This window comes from Molossus molossus, unplaced genomic scaffold, assembly GCF_014108415.1.
Source record: "Molossus molossus isolate mMolMol1 unplaced genomic scaffold, mMolMol1.p scaffold_m16_p_3, whole genome shotgun sequence".
In the NCBI taxonomy this organism is placed as follows: Eukaryota; Metazoa; Chordata; class Mammalia; order Chiroptera; family Molossidae; genus Molossus; species Molossus molossus.
Genome location: NW_023425366.1, coordinates 117,062,400 through 117,083,369, shown reverse-complemented (window position 1 = coordinate 117,083,369; position 20,970 = coordinate 117,062,400). Strand labels below are relative to the sequence as shown.

Sequence of the window (20,970 nt, the reverse complement as noted above, 5' to 3'; positions counted from 1 at the left end):
AAAATCCAAATGTTCAGGCTCTATCCCAGACCTACTGAGAACAACCCCAGGAGTGAGCCCAATAGTCAGTGCTTTACTAGCAGCCTTCTGGGTGATTTTGAGGCACAGGAAAGCCTGAGAACCACAGAACCAAGTGTTCCCTGCTCACAGATTCATCAGTGACTTAGAAAGCCAACCCCAACATACATTTAAAGACAACTTCTGTCTCCTGCAAGTCAATCTACTCCTAGGCAAATCATGGTCAGTAAGGATTACAACTTTCCTCCTTTACATTCAGTTCCAGCAATGACTGAGGCATAACCCTTAAAGAGCCCCCTTGCAGTCATCCCAAACCCCCCAGCAGAACCAGAGCCACAGGAAGTCTTTTTGTCAAAGGTCCTACTTTTTGTCTGTGGGTGTGATGCTGCCATTCACGGCTGTGCTGTCTGCTGCCTGGATGGAGGTAGACCCAGTCTCCTAGGAAAAAGAAGCATAAATCATCAGGTCAGTCTACCTACGGCAAGGCCCCAGTGGAAGACAAAAACAGGGAGGTGTGGAATCCTACATACCTCTTCACATATTTTCAACTTCTTTGTGATTGCCTGGTAACAGACAGCTGGCTAATAAAGGGGAGGAAAAACACCACTTATTAAACTGCACATTTAACATATTCTTCATTATAATTTACCTAAAAATTTAGGCCTAACACGGGATGTTAACGCTAAAATCTTATTTGGTGTTCAATTTTATTGAATGTTCCAGATGACACAGAACATTTAATTACCACTCATTCAATTCATTCAATTCTCCACTCAACTCTGCAAGGTCTTTTTGCTGACGATGACATTAAGAATAAGAAGCGTTAAGTTATGCACCCAGAATTACAGAACTGGTCAGTAACTAGGCTTGGAACCCAGCTCTGTCCAGCTCCAAAGCCACATGCTATCAACAGATCCTATCAAGGAGCTTAGCCTGACCCATGGCCTTATAGTCACTTCGGGAAACTTTCCTTCCAAACCTGGAGGGCTACGGAGACTGCCCACCCAGCAGCATGGGCTACCTCACAGGTGGCTGACAGTCCATGAGACGTGCTTTCTGCCCCAGTCTCTGAAGGTAACCACAAATGTCTCAAGCATACTGCTGATGAGTTTTAAAAGCTTTTTTTGCGGGGGTGTGGGGACGGTTAACCTTAACAACACCTGATTCACAAGTGGGCCCCTATGTGACTTGTAACTAGCTGCTCTGGGCAGTGGTATAGCCAGAGCCTAACTTTTCAGACTAGTAAGGTGAGTTTCCAATGGAGCAACACTCTCCCTTAGGCCAGCCCCTGAACAAGGGTGAAGAACTTCAAAGAACAACTCACCTTCTCGGTTTGGCTGAGCAGGAAGTGATGGAAATGAGGGTCTGCATCTTTAACAGGCTGAAACCAGAAAATAATGAAATGAAACAAATCATCTTTCACCAAAGGTCACTTCCTTGATGGTACCTGCTCTCCTCTGGTTGAAACACCCCTGGGAGCTGGTCCTAACTTTGTAACTGCCTGGAAACTCTTTTCCCATCATTGATCTAAGCCTTTTGTAAACAACCTCTGTTCCAGCTAAGAAAAACTGGCTTCAAGTAGATATTTCTGCCAGGTTGGTATACAAATTATTCTAATAACAGTGTGGGAAAATATTTAAAAGGCATGCTAGTATTTTTGTTTGTTAATGCTTACTTGAGGATATTTCTTCCACTGATTTTTAGAGAGTGGAAGGAAAGGGAGAGGGAGGAGGGGGAGAAAGAGAGAGAGAAAACATCGATGTGAGAGAGACACATTGATTGGTTGCCTCCTGCATGCACCTGGGCTGGGGATCTGACCTGCGACCCAGGTACTTGTCCTTGAATCAAACCTGAGACCCTTCAGTGTGTGGGCTGATGTTCTATCCACTGAGCCACACCGGCCAGGGTGGCATACTAGTATTTTTTAATCCTCACCCAAGGATATTTTTACATTTATATTCAGACGGGGGGGAGAGAGAGAGAGAAACATCAATAAGAGAGAGACACATCCACATCCACTGGCTGCCATCTGCACGACCCCAACTGGGGCCGGAGGTGAACCGCAACCGAAATACGTACCCTTTGCTGAAATCGAACCCGTGACTCTTTGGTCCGCAGGCTGATGCTCTAACCGCTGAGCCAAACTGGCCAGGGCCACACTAGTTTTTAAAGTCCAGCCTTCATTAGTCATGTTGGATAACACAGCTGACAAAGCCAAATCAATTTTAAGAGCTTTTTTCCAATTTTAGGGTTTTGGCCTCCTCGTGTCTGATACTAGACCCTTGAGTGTTTCTGTCTTACTGAGGGTTGATATTAATAAAGTGGCAACAACAGCAGGCCTTTCAAGGGCTTTTCACAGTTAGGCCCAATAACAGTGAAAGAGTGCACTTATACCAAGGATAGAATAATATAAGGTTACTGAACATCAAAAGTTTTATATACAGACACCAAAAAGGTTTTTATAAGGCATCAAGTGAAAAAAAAAATCTGCGGATGATCCCACTTTTGTGAAAAATAACCTTAGTCCCAACAATACCAACTACACATGGGTTATAATTAATAAATGATGGCTAAGTGGGTGTACCAAAGGGGCTGAAATAAATTACATCAAACTTAACAGTGAGCACTCCTGAGGGTGGAGACTCGCACTCTTGACCTCACCCTCCTTTGTACTGTTTAGTAATTTAAAAAAAAGGAGGGGGGCTCATACACATGAAAAGGAGGAAAAGGAAAAGCACATCGCGGTCAGGTCAGGAAACCAGCTAAGAGTCTAGCCTTGTCCTGGCCTGTGGGAGCGCTCCTTACCTCACTCACAGTTGGCTGCCATTTAAATGCAGCCATAGGTCCGGCCATCATCCCCTTAATGGTACTAGACTCAGGAATGGTGAGATCCTACAGAGGAAAAGACATATTGTCAAGACACTGTGGGGACCTCAACAGCAAATTTCCTGCCCCAAATTGGGGAGCATCTCTTCATTGCTCTACTTCCTTTAGTCACATTCCACCCAAACCGCTAGCCAGCTCCATGGTCTCAGTGTCAGTTCAAGCCCAAGTCCTTAGCCATGGTTCTGATGACCATCCACTGGGATAAACAGGTCAAGTTTTTATCAACATAGAGTAAGCCTTTCTTCTCTGTTCTTGAAATAACAAAATATGTGCTTGTGTGTGATGGAGGAAAGCCCAACTATGGTCTGCAGTGTTGTCAGCAGGTCAGAGAGAAAATTCCTTATGACAAATAAGAAACCTGAAGAAAATATTACTGTCTGCAGAACAAATCCATGAGATCTCAAGAAAAAATAAGAAAGTCACATGGTGCTTATGAGGAAATGTGCCCAACATTTTTTTTTTTTTTTAATCCTCGCCCGAGGATATTTTTCCATTTTTTGTACAGATAGAGTGGGAGGGAGAGAGAGGAAGGGAGAGAGAGAGAAACATCGACGTGAAGGGACACATCGAGTGGCTGCCACCCGCACGACCAACCAGGGCCGGGGACAAACTGCAAACGAAGTACGTGCCCTTAGCGGGAACCGAACCCGGGTCTCTCCGGACCGCAGGCCGACGCTCTAACCGCTGAGCCAAACTGGCCAGGGCTTTAAGCTACTAAGTAACAAAGCCAGAATTAGAACTCAGGGTAGTATGAAGCCAAGAGCCCCGTTCTCTCCCCAGATTGATGCAAGGAGAAGACCCAATAGACTGAGGCCGCTCCTCTTTATCAAGGGCCTGGCTCTCACCTGTCCTGGGCAAAGAGGCACTGTTCTAGCTTTACAATTGGTCTGCTTCCACCCCTCCACCACTGACTTTACCTGCGCCGCTGACTTTACCTCCTACTCCCTTACTCCATCTGCTATCTTCCAACTACAGTGGCCTCCCCGACATTTCTACTTTAATATCTAATGGGAATCTTGACATATGAAACAGAACTCTTGAGTTCCCTGCCCAAACAGTTCTTTCTACAGTCTTCCCAATTTCAGAAAACACAACTCCATACTACCAGGCCAAGATCCTTAGAATCCTCGATTCTATTCTCCTCTCTCCTCGAATCCATTGGCAATGATTATAGCTTTACAAATGGGAATCTGCAACACCTTCTTTTGAACACCCCCACTACTAACATCCAAAGGTCTCTGCTACTCCTCTGGACCCCTACAGTCTAGTCTGTACACAGCAGCCAGAGTGAAGCCTGCCACTTCTCTAAAACTGGCTTCCTGCCTCACATGGTCAAGCTAGAGGCTTTGTTATTGTGGCCTACAGGGCGCTACATGTGCTGCAACCCTCACTCCGTGCTAGTTTACAACCGAATGTTGTTATTTTCTCTCTTCTCATAACTCTCCAGTCCACAAGCACTCTCTTGGCCCTCTACCCCCATTCCCCAAAAACACCAAATATGCAAATACCTCAGTGCCTTTGCACCGCTGGGAACGCTCTTCCAACTTGGTTCATATATTCACTTTAGGTCTCCACTAAAATGTCACCTTATCGGATTGCTTCCCCTGACCTCTCTCTATCTTCCTCCATTGGAACGTGATGCTGATGACGACTATAACAGCAATTACTTTTACAGGGCTTACCATGTGCCAGACACTCGTGTGCTATTTTACATGTATATCCTCACCTAATTGTCACAAACTCATGAAATAGAACTATTATCATTTTACAGAGGAGAAAACTGAGACACAGAGAACTTACGTAGCCTTGCCTAAAGTCACAGAGCTAATAATGAGTATGGTAGATGAAATTTAAACCCAGGGAATTTGGTCTCAGGATCTGTTATAAGTAATTTCTACGAAAGTAAGAACTTCACCAATTTTGTTTACTTTATACCCCACGCCAGAACCATTCCTGGCACACTGTTGTTGTTCAATATTTATTGAAGAAATGAACACGATAGGGCCCTATCTTTCACAATGCTTTATCTCTAGATACTTGCTAAATAAAGAGGTTTGGGGAAAAGAGGCCTAGTGCAGTACTGTCAAAGAGAATTTTCTGCCATGATGGACATGCTCTGTATGTGCACTAATACTACAGTCAGTAGTCACAAGTCCACCATGAAGCGCCTGATATGTGGCTACTGTGACTGAGAAACTGAATTTTAAATTGTATTTAATTTAAATGTGAATGGTCACCTGTGACTAGAGTACAGCTTTAGTGACTTCCCTAAGACTGAAATGACAGACTGAGAGTAAAGCAGAGAACACAGCTCTCCATCTAGCACTAACGGAAGGCCTTGACTCCCAAATCGGTGCTCTCTGCACTAGTCTGGGATTTTAGGAGAGCCACACTTCTATTCTGTTAGGGTGCTTTGTGCCCAGAGTTGTTCTCAGCTCAGGACTTGGGACGAATGTCTAGACACAAACCCAGCCTCTGCCTGCTTGCATGTAATTGACACTTCTACCATCAAGGTCAGCCTTTTCCATTAATCCTCACAGGACAGGAGATTATGGCCCAGAACAACCATCATCTGGGGCTCTGCTCAGTTATCAGCCTAGGCTACTGCTCTCTGTTTCAGAGAGGAGCTCGCCAGCCAAATGACAATTACTATAGCAACCCACATACTCTTTTTAGACCAAAGGATATATCAGATTCTAAGATGCACCAGAATTCTAAACCCAAACACATATTCCCTACATTCCTGAAGGTGCTTAAATTAAGATCAACGCTCAAAACTGAAAGCACCGTGTATCCCAAATACCACCAGCCAAGCTCTTTCCTTTCCTGACAATTACTTCATTAGAGGCCAGGCCAAGCATGGAGACCTTGTAGAAAAATAACCCTAAAGATCAATATCAGGTAGAGCTCCTGGCTGGAGACCTGACTTTGAAAACAGCAGTAGAAATGTTACATCCCCCTCAATTAAGAATTCAGACCAAAGGCTAAATTGCTTTTTACTGAGAACTTGTGAGGAGTCCCTCACAGTAAGCCTGGCAACTGTCTTGGAGTTGCACTAAACTAATGCTCTCACTGCACAACAAGCCACTGCCGAAAAATTCAAAGGTACATTTATCACATGCGTAATGCGCTGTAGGCACTGTCCTAGGTGCTTAGCTCATGTTACTCATTTAATTCTCAAAACAAACCTAAGAGGCAGGTATTTTTATTATTCCCAATGATCAGATGAGGAAACCGAGGCAAAGGTAGTTGGTGAAAGTCACACAGGTATAGCAAAACACGGAGTCATGATTCAAATTCAAGGTCCTCCTCCTAACCTCTCCTTTATACCTTCCCTTTATCCCAAAAGAAATAATTTCTCTCCAGGGCCAGCAGAGGAGTTGGCATTGAGATCCACAGCTTAAGACATCAGACAATGTGAAATTGGAGAATAGTATAAAACTGATGGCTCAGATTCCTGTGGATCCCTGGAAATAAATTCAACTGGATCAAATTAGATCATACACTGTAGCCAGCAGTTTTCTAAACAGTCTCTGCCTTTGGCTGGCAGTTTCCTATGCTCATGGTCACCCACGGCTGTCCCCACTACTATAATCACTCTCATCTACTCTCAGTCTTAGGTCATTTGACAGCATGAAGGACCTTCTCTAACAGAGAGGTCACAAAGTGGCAGCCCACAGGCTGAATCTAGCCCAGAGATGTTCCTTTGGAGTGTTTTAAAGTTGAGTTAGCTACTAACATTTAAAATGGGAACATTTCACATAAAAATCTCTATTTCCAGCTTCTCTTGAGACAATCCAGATGATCTGGCAAGTTGGCTGAACTCCATAGGCAGAGGATGACATCCCCAGACCACCAGCCACTGCCTTACTTAATGCTCTAAGCACGGAGGCAAGGCGGGGCCATGGAACCTCCTGCTGAGCCATTTCTTCTTCTATCAGTTGGCTCCACTCACTTCCATTACCTGTCTGGTCTTGCTGGTGTCTGCACTTGTAAGTCTCGATCTGATGTCTAGCATTTCATCACAGCCTCATCACCCAACTGTTTCTGCCAGCCATCTGGCTTCTACCCCCTTGATCCTGCTCTCACAATTTCACTGTGTTAGACTACCCACTTCATCTCAAATTCTCCTCCCTTGGCATTTAAGACTTGACAAAAATCTTTACAAGGAGAGAGGTATATTATTTCCGCTTTATTTCATTTTGCTGGCTTTTCCTACTTCTTCCCACCCTGAACTACAAGCCAACTCACTGTAAAGCCGACTCCTGCCCTTCACTCTTCCCCCTCCTTTACTTTCCAAAAACAAACCCCATCCAGTTCCATGGATCCAACATTCTTCCTAGATACTTGCTTCCCATGTCTACATTTCTGTCCTGCTACTCCAAGCCTCCCTGGCTGATCATCCTAAATGCATCATACTCAGAACAGAACTGGTCCTCTTGTCTCATAAGCTAGTTCCTCCCCAGACTCCTTGGCTCTTAAGAAATGCATTACCATTTCTCCAGGCACAAACTTGAAATCTTTCTCTTTATCTATTCATCCCCTATGTAACCAGTTGCCAAATCCTATAAACTCTTTCTCTGAGGTGCCTCTCACAGTTTCTTTCAACATTTGCTACCACCCTCTTAGGACAACTCCTTATGAATACACAACTGGGTTTAGCCTTCTGGTTGGCTTTGAGCCTTTCCTCCCTGCTCTCCATGATTACTAACGCACAGCTTGGAGCACACTGCCACCTCCACACCCAGCTCAAACAACTGCATGGCCCACTACTGACTTTATGACAATACAACAACGCTTAGGTGGACCTAATGTTCTCCACAATCCAGTGACACACTACTTTTATCTCTCTGCTCTCCTTCCTGTCCTCTCCCTGTGCTGAGACTATCCACACTTACCTCAAGCCCCTCTTGAGTTGTGCCCTCCACCTCTGGAATACCTTCCATTCTTTCTTGCTAAGCCCTTTCCAGTGGCAGCCCTAGCATGATGCTCAGGTGGACCATTCTCCTGACTTGAGCATTTAGTTGAATGCATGATCTTTTGCTGTCTTGTGTTCTTATTTCACACCTGTGCATCTAGACTGTGTCCCTCCCCTGGTCTGTAGGATTTTTTAGAACAGCACTTAGCACAGGACTCTACGTTCACTCAGTGAACTGAAGCATACTGTAGAGCTCAACTCTGCCACATACAAAAGGAAGTCACTAATCCCAGAAGATGCAGAGATAAAACAAACCTTCTCATCCTTTGGGGGCCGACCCCGCTTCCGGGGACTCTGCTCTTGAGCTCTTTTCAGAGGGGACTTGGAGCCTCTCTCTGAAGAGCCTGAAGACACCCTCTTCTTTCCTTCTCCCATGCTCTTCTTCACCTTCCCTTCAGACAGGCTAAGTTTGCGCTTCTCATCACCTGAGTTGGGCCTACTTCTCTCCTCACTGGAATTACGCCGATTCTTGTCATCAGCAGAATTGTGGGATGATGTCTGAAAGTTTAATAATAATGATAATGATAATCACCACAATAGCCGCTGCCATGACCACCACCATTTACACCAGCCATGGCCTGTGATAAGCACTTTACATGCATTATCTGTACAACAATCCTGTGAAACAGGTCTGCTGTCATCTCCAATTTCATTTGGGGAAGCAAATTAAAAAAAGAAAAAAGGAAAAAAAAAAAATGTCATTTGCCTATGGTCCCAAAGCTAAGAAGTGGGATTTACATGCGGGGAGTGGATACATCCCAGAGCCTGTGCTCCTAATCTCTGAGCTATAAAAGGAGAAACGACCTCTGTTGTACTCAGATACTTCTCCTGGGTCCAGGTGACTTTCCACAGAGCAACAATCTATTCCAGAAAGGTCAATTGCATGCATGGAGTTTCAAGTTGATTACCAAAATGCTGATACCTCAGAATTGAAGCAGCTCTCTCTCTATTGGCATTTCTTAAGAAAAGAGTTTCAAGTTTGGGTGACATTTATTTTTTTTTGTTTGTTTACTCCTCACCTGAGGATATTTTCCCGCTAATTTTTAGATAGAGTGGAAGGGAAGAAAAAGAGAGAGTGAAACATTAATGTGAGAAACACATCAATTGGTTGCCTCTTGCACAACCCTGAGAGGGGCCAGGGATTGAACCTGTAACCCAGGTATATGTCCTTGACCAGGAATTGAAGCTTCAACCCCTTGTTCCGGGCTGATGCTCTAACCACTGAGCAAGCCAGCCAAGGCCAGTTGGGATGACATTTAATCTGCTAGTTACTATGTAAAATTAACTGGTCTGGCATGGGCATAAATCAAGAATCACGGAGTCTCTCACCTGGTCTTTCCCTTTGGCTCTCCTGAGGAACTCTTCCACAGCATCCACAGCTTGCTGGAATCGTTTTCCCTTGTTAATCTTTATCATTTCCTCCTTATGAGCATGGTATGGCTTTAGCTGTTCCACTTTGATCCAGGCACTAGCAGAAAACACACATAGAAAGGGTATGATCCATACTGCCTATGCCAGAAAGTATCAAAAACCTCACCCTAGCAGAAAGTAATGCAGATATCCATTTCCTTTAATTGGACTTTGAAACAGGCCTGCCACTTTTTCAGAACATGTTATTGACCACCCAAAACCTATGAGTCTAGAAGTTTTCTTGGACAAAGCCAAGCAGAACAAGAAAAATCAGAATGTCTTCCAAAAGAAATCACTGTGTCATCTGTTATTTCTACTCCTATTCACCTGCCTTTCATACTGAACCACACATACCATGCCACTTTCTCAGGGCAGACGAAACCCGAAGATGCTCTCCCATTCTCACCACACAATACAGATGGCCACAAATGGATCCCAGAAAATCAGGGCATCTAGAAGCATCACCACCTAGCAACAACTTAAACCAGATGACCTGTCAATGAACTCAGAATCAGGGATGCTTTAAGGGCTAAAGAAAGGCAACATCTAAAATCTTCTGCTCTTATACATATTTGCAGCTGTAGAGCCTATATTTGTTTATAAGTGATTGTATCCATGGCTACTAGACCATACAAAACATGTGATACATGGCTTGGAATGAGGGCAGCAGTCACAAATGGAGGCCTTTAAAAACAAGATTCTGCTCGCGATTTAAAAAGTAGAAAAACATACTCTTCTGATATTTAATTTTTAATCCCTACCATTAGTGCATAACACATAAAAGTGAAAAAAGCCCTCATTTGTCCATTCTGGAATATCCGGCCAATGATACTTATCTGAACAAAACTATCCCAGCTGACCTTCTGTAGTTTCCCTAAATGATGTTCAGTTTCCCAGTATAAAGGAGAAAACTTTATAGGCTTAGCAAGGTAACTGTTAATTTATATGTTTTACCCTGTAACACTCATAGGTTTCATAGTATAACCAACCTTCAGAAAAAGTGGGTCAGGTTAAGGATATAGAAACTGTGTTTCACACTAACTTAGGGTTCTTTCTTTTAAAAGAAGCTAAAGAATATTCACTAATAGTAGAAGTGCTAACCTCTGTACATAAAAATAGTGCTATCAACAGCTTTGAGCGTTATGCTAATGGTTGTGATGATGGGTCCGTACAAACACAACAGCCCTGGGACCATCAGCCTGCAAATGTGACAGCAAACCAGGACTAGATATGTTACCTCTGGGTAAAAAAAACTAGACAGAATGGATGATGAATGGGGACTCAGACACTGGTCTCACTGCATAGAGCATCCAGTGGATGGAGTAAGCAGGTACCTTTCTTGTGACCAATTCATTTTAAAGTTTGAAATTTGACACAATAGGGCTAATGGGTCCAATCTATAGGGAGGCAAACTGGAATTAAATTTCGACCCCCACATTGTCTGGCAAGTACACCATCCTCTTGCCTCTCCTTGCATATATAGTGTTTCGAAGTACAGACCATCAGAGCAATCAGATACAAAGACAGACACACCCTGAGAAGCAAGTTAAGCTGTCATACTAACTGGCGGCTTGAATATGACACAAGTATCAGTAATGAAGCTTTAACAGCCACAGCCCTCAATACAGGCCTCTTCCTTTTCTGAACTTCAGGTCGGAAGCTGAGACCCACACAAGTTCCAGTACAAGACCAATGGGGTGGTTTTGATGAAGCCCTTGAGATGGGACAACACACTCTTAAGAATTTGAATTCCTACCCCTACCCCCGATTAACCTCCGATCGAAAGTAAGTGGAAGGGTAAGGGTATTTGTGGAGGAAGCACCAATAAATCCATGCCTATGTTTTCATTGAAGCATTTTACTGATTTCTGCCAGGACAGTACAGTCAATTTCCATTCAACTTGCATTTGAGATAGTAAAATGAAATTATCCTCTATGATCATCTTAGAAAAGTGAAAATGGTTTGCTAAATGAACTGACAGTATAAATATGACTTCAGAAGGATAAATGCAGGAAATGTTAATCTACTTAAGAAATCAACCTGGCCCTGGCCGGTTTGGCTCAGTGGTTAGAGCATCGGCATGTGGACCAGAGAGTCCCAATTGGCCTGCAGACCAGAAAGTCCCGGGTTCGGTTCCCACTAGGGGCACGTACCAAAAAAACCCCAAAACAACAACAACAAAAAAACCAACCTGTTGTTAGATAAGCACCCTGTCACATCAGAAAAACGGTCAATAAAAAGCCAGCTCTCCAGAGCCCCAGGAAAATTACTTCTCGAAAGCAAACCGAACTGAAATCCTTTTGGCTGTCTGAATAGCATTTTTTCTCTAAAGGCTACAGTATTGTAAAACCCTCTCTGTTTCCTTAAAGAGGGTATGTTTTTCAGCAGGAGCTTCAATAATGCACCATTCTCCTATCCACTGAGACTCATCAGGCAGGCCTGGCATGCAACTAGTGCTCAATAAATAATCATGGGGTAAATGATGCCTTCTAGGCATATTTGGGGTGATTTTGGGTTAAATGTTGTAAGGCTTTAGTGGTTTTTTGTGGTTGTTGCTGTTGTTCGTGTATATTTTTAGTGACTGCTGTTTCTCTCCTTAATATAAGCTGTAACTTGTGATTTCCCTTAAGTCATCCTCCCAATGCCTAGATGGAACTGGACCTTTTTTTCAACCAACTTGCTGTATACTGGGAAGTCAGAAAAATCAAGCTTGGTCAAGTTGTATCTGAAGCATGTGCCTTTGCTTTTATGTACTACATACTGTTTGTAGAGGTAAACTCCTAAAAACAAAGTAGCTAACAACCAGTTACAAAGTATGAAATGGAAGGTCCCTTAAGATAGCTGGCTAATGGAAAAAAGCAAGATGCAGAGCAGTGTGTGTAGTGTGCTACCACTTGTGTAAAATGAGGAAAAAGGAACATGTAACTTCTTGATTATACACACACTATCTCTAGAGGACCATACCATAAGAAACACTGATGACTTGAGCAGGGAACTGAGTGGCTGAGGGACAGAGATGAATGGAACCCTTTCACCATTTAGAGCTTGAGTTTTTTTGGGGTAAACTATAAACATGTTTTTTTTTAAATCCTCACCCAAGGATATTTTTCCATTTATCTTCAGACGGGAAGGGGGGGTTTGGAGGGGAAAGTAACATTGATGTGAGAGAGACACATTGCCTCCCGCATGACCGCAACCAGGGCCAGGGACCAAACCCCAATCAAGGTACGTACCCTTGACCGAAATCGAACCCGCGACTCTCTGGTCTGCGGGCCGACGCTCTAACTGCTGAGTCAAACAGGACAGGGCAAACATGTATTATCTTTAAAAAAAACAACAACAAAAAAACCATTAAATCAATAAAGACCTCTGCTGTAGAACAAAGGCTATTCTGACTGTCCAGAGGATTTTTCCCATTACAGTGATACCTCGGTTCTCGAACGCCTTGACTTTCGACCAAATCGGTATTCGACCAGGAGATTCGAGAAACTTTTGTCTTGGAATCCGAACAAATATTTGGAACTCGAACTTCCGAGATGAGCCGAGTTGAGCCGAATGGCGTTCATTCGGCCCAGCGCGCCTTGCTTGCGTCATCAGTGTGAGTGCAGAGAGAGAGTCACGCTTTGTGGAGAGAGTCACGCTTGTGGAGAGTCACCCTGAATTTAACCCTTAGACATACTGTACACTTTTATTTCTTGTTGAGACTTATGTTTTTCTACATATTATATACAAATTAGGCCAGTAAATAGGCATTTTCTGGGGCTTGGAACGAATTAATCCAGTTTCCATTATTTCCTATTGGGTTTCATTGCTTCGGTTCTCGAACAATTTGGTTTTCGACCGTCCTCCTGGAACGAATTATGTTCGAGAACCGAGGTATCACTGGTACTTCCTTGTTTGTAAGGTTTGCTCAGGTGGGTAGTAGTAACTGCTTGGATGCTGGTTTATCTGCAACAGTCATATGGTCAAGAGCAGCTAACTTACCCTGGTATTGATACACCTCCTACAAGGCCTTTTCCTTGTGAATATAAACATTCCACTTAGCCACCTTCAGATTACACACTCCACTCAAAATGAATTGAAAAACATCACACATTTGCCCTGGCTGATGTGGCTCAGTTGGTTGGAGTGTTGTCCTGTGCACCCGAAAGGTCACAGGTTTGATTCCTGGTCAGGGCACATACCCAGGTTGTAGGTATGATTCTCAGTCAGGGCACGTACAGAATGAAACAAGTTAATGTTTCTCACTCTCTAAAGTCAATAAAAAGCATATCCTTTGATGAGGATTAAAAACAACAAAAAATTACATTTGAAAAAACTTCCATAATTCTGATGTGCTCTCCCCTTAAATTAAAATCATATCATGTAGCTATCATATTAAAGATGCCAGTCTATGAACAATCTCAAACACCTTCACATCTGTGTCTCAGACTTCGCACAGACACAATGACCTGGGCTAGAGAGAGAGAGAACACTTGCAAGCACAGTCCAAAGGTGAGGACACGACAGGGTCAGAAGATGTGGGTTCGCTTTTCCATCTGGAATTGTGAGCAGAACATAGTAAATAATTTCTAAGCTCCCCCACCCCCAAACCACTGAAAAAAGCTAAGTATTACTGAGGTGTTAGAGGTTCAAGTCCAAGCCATTCAGAAATCATGGCACCCAAAAACCACAACTCAAAAAACAAAACCAAGAAACCACACAAAAAATAATTGAGAATTTCTCCGTTTTCTTTTTCTAAACACATTAAAAAATTTTTTTTTCTTATTGATGTTAAAGAGAGAAGAAGGGAGAGTTAGAAACATTGATGAGAGAGAATATCGATTGGCCACCTCCTGCATGCCCCCCACTGGGGATCAGACCCACAACCTGGACATGTGCCCTGACCGGGAATCGAACTGGCGACCTCTTGGTGAATGGGATGATGCTCAACCACTGAGCCACACTGGCTGGGCTCTCAGTTAATTTCAAGCAATGATTATCATAGAGACATCAACAAAGATTGACAGATAAGATATGGATTTTGTTCTCAAACCTTGAAAACATTCCCAAATGTTGGATGAGGCGTTCAAGCTATGCTGTCGTTACCAATGTAGCAGCCACCTATAGGACGGAAGCTGCTGCAGGCTCTGGGCAAGAATCATTTACTCGGCATTCACTGGGACAGCTATTGTCCAGCCCTGGCAGAAGGACACTGCTGGCTCAGGCTAAATATCCATAGCAGTGGCCCTCACTATCCACTTAGTTCAGTTTTCCAACTATTACACGGTGTTAGATGTGGGAAAAGTGGGTCAATCAGTTGCCAGGTGAAAGAAAAAAGGGATGCTCAGTTGGTTCCAATCTATTATGCTATGAGCCACCGATTTTTCTAGAAATGTTGAGTATTCACTCAGACATTTCACATCATTTGTCCTACCTCCTATCTAGCTTGATGTAAATGTACCTCAGGGCTGACATCTTATGACTTAAAATCCATCCACAAATCTCCTTCCTCTGTTTCTACATCTACTTTTGTTTGCCCAAGGTATTCTCTGAACTGGTTTGTTGCTATGATTTTGAGCACCTACTAACTAAATGAACTCCTTTCATTCTGTCATCCATAGTCACTAACCAAACTTTTAAATTCTGAGCTCAGTTTCTACTCTGATAGGCAGCCCTCATACACCTGAGATTTAATTTTTGGTTATGGTCACCTGGAGGAGTTGGCAAAGTTATGATAAAGTTGTATTTCCATGAAATACAAAACAACTGTGGGCAATTCCAGCTGTGGCCATCCAGCTCAGATAGTCGAATCCAGCCATCTTACTAAGTCCTTCACTTCACAAAGGAGGCTGGTTAGATGTTTTGGCAGAGGAAAGGAAAGAGAAAAATCAGGTTTCTGAGAGACTGAAATCATTGTTCATCTTAAAGAGCTACTCTTTTCTCTCTTTAATAAAGGTTCTTGTTAATATATAAAATCCTATCTTTTTTTTATTCCTCACCCAAGGATACTTTTCCATCTATCATCAGATAGAGTGGGAGGGAGGGAGAGACAGAGAGAAACATCGATGTGATAGAGCAACATCGAATGCTTGCCTCCCACACGACCCGACCAGGGCTGGGGACGAACCACAACCAAGGTACGTGCCCTTGACTGGAACTGAACCCATGACTCACTGGTCTGCAGGCTGACTGCTGAGCCAAACTGACCAGGGCTAAAAATCCTATCTCTATATATTTTCTCCATAAGTAGTATGTCAGTTTTGAAACTGAATACCTGTGACTAAATCCTATATTCCACAGGAGTGCAGGAACAGCCCCACTGAGTAAGATCCTGTCCACTGTGGTCAGTGCCCAGTAACCAGAGCAGCCTCCACTCCAGATTGTGCTGGTAACATATGACCTTCTCCCTGACATTTAGTATTAAAGGTGAGGTAGAGTCCAACTTCTATAGCCACTTATGGCTTTGCCCTTCAAAGTAGTTCTCATCCCTAAAAAGTCCATTTGCATTTCCTGTCTAAACCACCTCTTAAACACTTGTTTCATATTGTACTCCTTACACATACATGTCCTAAAAAGTCACAGTAGAGAGTTACTCTACTCATGGTGCTTCCTGTCGAAACATCTGAGGGTTTATGAACAAGTCAGTGTTTACCTCCTTAAGGCCATTTATCATTTCATCAATTTGGATTCTGCTGTTTTCAATCTTTGCTTTTTCACATTAAAGAGTCCTACTCTTTCTTCTGATTTGGTCTCCTTTCCCCATCTTGACAAGTTCCTCCATCAGATCCCTTTGGGAGCACGGACTGGACTGTACACAGTACTCCTGGAGTATAGTTTTTTTTTTTTTTAATCCTCATCCGAGGACATTTTTCCATTTTTTGTACAGACAGAGTGGGAGGGAGAGAGAGGAAGAGAGAGAGAGGGAAACATCGACGTGAAAGGGACACATCGAGTAGCTGCCACCCGCACACCAACCAGGGCCGGGGACAAACTGCAACCGAGGTACATGCCCTTAGCGGGAACCGAACCCAGGCTTCTCCGGCCCGCAGGCGGACGCTCTAACCGCTGAGCCAAACCGGCCAGGGCTGGAGTATAGTTTTTATATAAAGGTGTAAAGATGTAAAAATTAGAAAAAATAAAAAAGGTGGGACAACGGATTGTGTTCAAAGCCTTTTTGGTCAAATGAGCAGACTTGCTGATGTCCTTAAGAATCTCCAACTTTCAGGTGCCTTTCTTTTCAAACACAGATTCTCTTTCTCATGGGAGTCTTTGTCTCTCACATTTTCCCTACTGAAAGCCACCTGCTTCTTACCAACTTTTTTTCTTATAAAAGATTTATACTCTAACCTGATGTTTGTTGAACACCTGCTGTATACCAAACCACGCTACCAATGTGACGCTACTCCTTTGTAACTAGAAGGTTGGGTAGGGAGTATTATTCCCACATGTGGATAAGGACACAGGGTCCTAGAAAGGTGAAAGAGCTTGCCCAAATCAGAGTAGATAAAATTGGTATATGAATGCATGTTAGGCTAGTAACAAACTTAGAGCTTTCCCCCCAAAGTAATTCATTGTTACCCAACAATCTGGAGATTTCACCCTCAGATAATATAAAAGTACTAAATAAAATTTGCTTTAACACTGATCACTAAGAGCCCTCCTCCCTTCAGAGAACTGCTGTAGATCCTACCCTTTGTTTCCTTTCACAGAGTCAACTGCCTAGCACAGAAAGATAACATGTTAGTCCTGTGGGATTTAACTTTTAAATAGCTTTTTATGTGGAACTCTATCAAGAAAGTTTAAAAAGCTTTACGATATAAATCTAGCAGTTTCCCATGCCCACTTGCTTATGAATCCCCTCAAAAAACGTTAGAAGAAATCGTATCACCACCACTACTGACATCATTAGGTTAATTTTACATTCAGTGCATCCTTTTCACTGGCTTCACCTGGTTGCCTGGTTGGGCATGGTAATTCACTCAACTCCAATTTTCTGTGTCTTATCTGTAGTATTGCTTACACACGGAACAGTTTATTTTTCTAACCTTCCAGAACTTAAAAAAAAAACTATCATAAAAACACAGTGACTTTTAGGCTTGCTGTAATCTGATTAAATCCCCATTTTCTATGAGTTCTTATTTTTCCTTCATATTTGGTTAGCTAAACGAAGTACACAGGCCAACCATATTGCTTCTGTTATTCCCAAGCACAAGTTCTTTACCCTAGGCGGGGAGCCTCTTTCTGCCCACACATCCAACTCGAAGCCCAGATATTTATAGTATCCCCACTGCCTGGAATACCCTTACTGTTCCTGCATATACAAATTCTATCCATCCCCAGAGTTTGATTCAAATTCTCTCTCTTACATCAGCCTTTGACCTGGCTGTTCTCCACTGATCCCTCTGTATATTCTAGAGCCCTTTAATAATCACCCAAATCACTCATTCTGCACTTAATCCCATCTTAAATGTTTATGTCTTTGTCACCTGAGTTCCTGAAAGATAGGCATCATAACATTTGCTTACTTGGGAAGTTCTCTTTGGTGTCAAGCAATTTGAAGTGTGGTTGTACAATCAGCACTTGTTTTATGCATTAGGACAACCTCTCTTGTGAAATCCAATGCATACCAAAATATTCTCTCTTCCAGAATGTCTCTGGCTCTCACAGCTCCAGGGCAGTGACCCCTTTGCAATACTGCCATCCAAAGGCTGTTAAGTTGGTTTGTAACACAGAACTAGGACTAAGTATATCAGTATATCTGCATGATGCCAGGCAAATGCTAAACTAGGATGAGTAAGCACTCGGACACATAAACTCCTGAGCAAATGAACAACACTTTTATAGAGATTTTCCTATGGGATATTATTATATATTACTTTCTAGGAATGTGTACTTTAACCATTAGTATTAAATTATCAGAAAAATCACAATTTCCTAATCCAAAATTACATTTTTCTTTAAGAATTATAGACAGAAATATAACTACTTAAAGAAATCAAACCATCTAGCCAGAGCTGGGTAATCAACTTGATGTAGTGATGAGAAAGCTTAACAAATCACTCAAGCAAATATACCTTCTTCCCCTTACTGTGATTTTTTTTTTTTTGCATTTATCTTTAGATAGAGCGAGAGAGAGGGGCTGGAGGAGAGAGAGAAACAGCAATGTGAAAGAGACACATCGAGTGGTTGCCACTCACACGACCCCAACCAGGGTGGGGACAAACTGCAACCAAGGTATGTGCCCTTAGCAAGAACCGAACCTGGGACTCTGGTCCGCAGGCCGAAGCTCTAACTGCTGAGCCAAACTGGCCAGGGCGACTATGATTTCTTATATGGCCTATCAAAGAATTTCAAATCAATGGGTCTGATTTAAACTCTAGGACAGGTCTGATTAAAAAGCATTACTGTCACAATGTTAGAGGGAGTCATTTTGTCTTAGAAAACAGGTTAAATAATTACTTTTATTAAGGTAAGCCCAAATGTGGGCTTTATAAGAGGAACTTCCTGTGGAATTGGGTAAGGAGATGTGCAAAATCTCAATGTGATTATATTTAGAAGATGGTGAGCCCTAGTTCTCACCGGACTGACATTGTTATTAGCCCAGGACAATTTCTGCAAGATAAGAATAGCACCTTTTATTTAGGTATGAGGCCAAAATGATATGCCATCCTTACAGACTATAGTTAGACTGAACTAGGGTCCCTAGAATATCCTCAAAGACCCAGGGCAACAAATAAAAAAAAGGAAAAGTCAAACTCCTGGTGAGCACTACTCACTGATCCTCTGTTCCAAAAAACTTCACAAAGAAGCATTTCTTTCCACGCGGTTTCTTCAAATCCTTGGGTGGATTAACAATCTGGGGGGATAAAAGGTGAAAGAAGTTTTTTCCACTGCTCAAAGTTGGTAAGAAAAAAAATGAAGGAATGTCTTAATAAAAACCCAGGGTTTGTGTAGACGTGTATATGTGTAGACTTGGCATTTTTCTATGCAAGTTACCCATATCTAACATGTAGCACAGTGTTCAGTAAATATAATTTCCCTTTGACCAAAACGGTCCTGTTTTAAAAGCAATGAAAACTAAGCCCAAAATCATCCCCCCACCCCCAAAGTGATCCTGTCATCACTGAGGAATTAATTGTAAGGAACACTTGAAAAAATACTTCCAGGCAGGAAGAGTTGAGACAGGTAATAGTGACAATGAAAGACAACTGAAGCACTGAAAATGCCATGCTGCAAGGGGACAGTCTAAAGACATTTCTTGGGCTACTAGAAAGAATATGTAAACAGAACATTTGGAAAGCTATGATAGATCGCCTCATTAAAAATTTGAAATGCCAACTTCTGCAAAGATGCACTGGAGCAGCACATATGGTAATGTGGAAAGATTTAAACTGAGTTGGGACAAAAATACTTTGACTTTTCACTAACCTACATTTAGATTCCTCTCTTCCTGGAGAATTTATTTTCTTCTCCTTTAGTTAGATTTAAGTATAAAGCTAAATTCAAATTAGAATTGATTTCCAGGGTTAAAAGACTCTACCAAAACCATCTCTGATTCAAGAAGCAATTACTGCAGATTAAATGAATCTGGTTTATATTATATTGTCTTTCTAAACTGATATTAGAGAAAAATAATTGTGAGAGTTATTTAAAAAGGCGCAGTTTAATTTAATGCTACAAATTGAGGGGAATGCATCTGACATTCTTCACCTCTTTAAACCCAACTTCAAAGGTCTTCCTTTTCAGTTCAGTGGCAAGACACTCACCTTTCCCGGCCACGGAGGATACCGGCCGAGTTTCCCCCTAGAGGAAACACAGAGAGTCAGTATTTGTCCTTGGAAATGCCTGTCCACCTCCTTCAACCCACTCAATATGCCATTTATTTTCCTAAATCTCCCCTTGCACCCTCAAGTGCCAGAACAAAGGCTGGCAAACAGGACTTCTTAATCTGGCTTCCATAGATAGACCCAACAAGCCCAAACCCCTCAGATATGGAATGCAAAATTGTATACATATGTGCATAAGGTACGTGCATTCTTCTGTTAACAAGGGATATAACGAAACCACCAAGAATCACTTATCTAGAGCCTCCCCGTGATGGGGGTGGAGGGGACAGTTTGCTCTGTAAACACAGACTTCCCCTTACACAGTCTGGTTTAATTCACCGCGAGAGCAGCCAGCTTTGCCAAATGCTAATGGAAGCCTTCCTCTGGGTCGAGAAACAAGCTACGCAGCTCAAGGGAGGCGGCGACAGTCAGTCTTGGTTCGGGCGGTTGTCTGGTACACAGAAGCAGACCACGAAAGGCACACAAGGCGGCACTGGTCACTGCCAAGCCCTAAGGAGAAGTGTCCCCTTCATTTCTTCACGGGGCACCACCATCAGTCCAGTTTCGACACCCCCGGCTGAGCCGCCTGCACAGGTCGGTTCCATCGCGACGCGGGTTTTAACGTGCGTGCCCGGGCGAGATGGTCCCGTGGGCTCCCCGGCTCTCCCGCTTTCTCGGGAACCTCAACAAGACCCAGAGGAACCGGCGTCCGCCACCGACGCGGGGGACGCCCTTCACAGTAGCCGCCGGCGTCCGGTCTGGAGCGTAGCTCTCTCCCCGGCGGCCTCGCGGCTCAGAGTGGGGCCCACCACAGCCACCCTCGGACTCAGTCCCCCGGGGCCAGGCTGCCCCTTCCGCCCGGCGTCGTTC

General features: G+C 43.2%; 1 protein-coding gene across 8 annotated transcripts in view; it reads right to left on the bottom strand.

The window, feature by feature from the left end:
- The window catches only part of GLYR1 (glyoxylate reductase 1 homolog), a 43,171-nt gene that overhangs the window by 22,008 nt on the left and 193 nt on the right, over positions 1-20,970 (bottom strand). For all 8 annotated transcript variants that reach the window (XM_036279144.1, XM_036279147.1, XM_036279145.1 and 5 more), the window contains exons 2-9: positions 20,041-20,077; positions 19,051-19,130; positions 9,212-9,350; positions 8,138-8,380; positions 2,824-2,910; positions 1,343-1,399; positions 549-599; positions 383-456 (exon numbers count right to left, since the gene is read on the bottom strand). In XM_036279144.1, the coding sequence (XP_036135037.1) occupies positions 383-456; positions 549-599; positions 1,343-1,399; positions 2,824-2,910; positions 8,138-8,380; positions 9,212-9,350; positions 19,051-19,130; positions 20,041-20,077 (768 nt within the window). The remainder of the gene's footprint in view (positions 1-382; positions 457-548; positions 600-1,342; positions 1,400-2,823; positions 2,911-8,137; positions 8,381-9,211; positions 9,351-19,050; positions 19,131-20,040; positions 20,078-20,970) is intronic.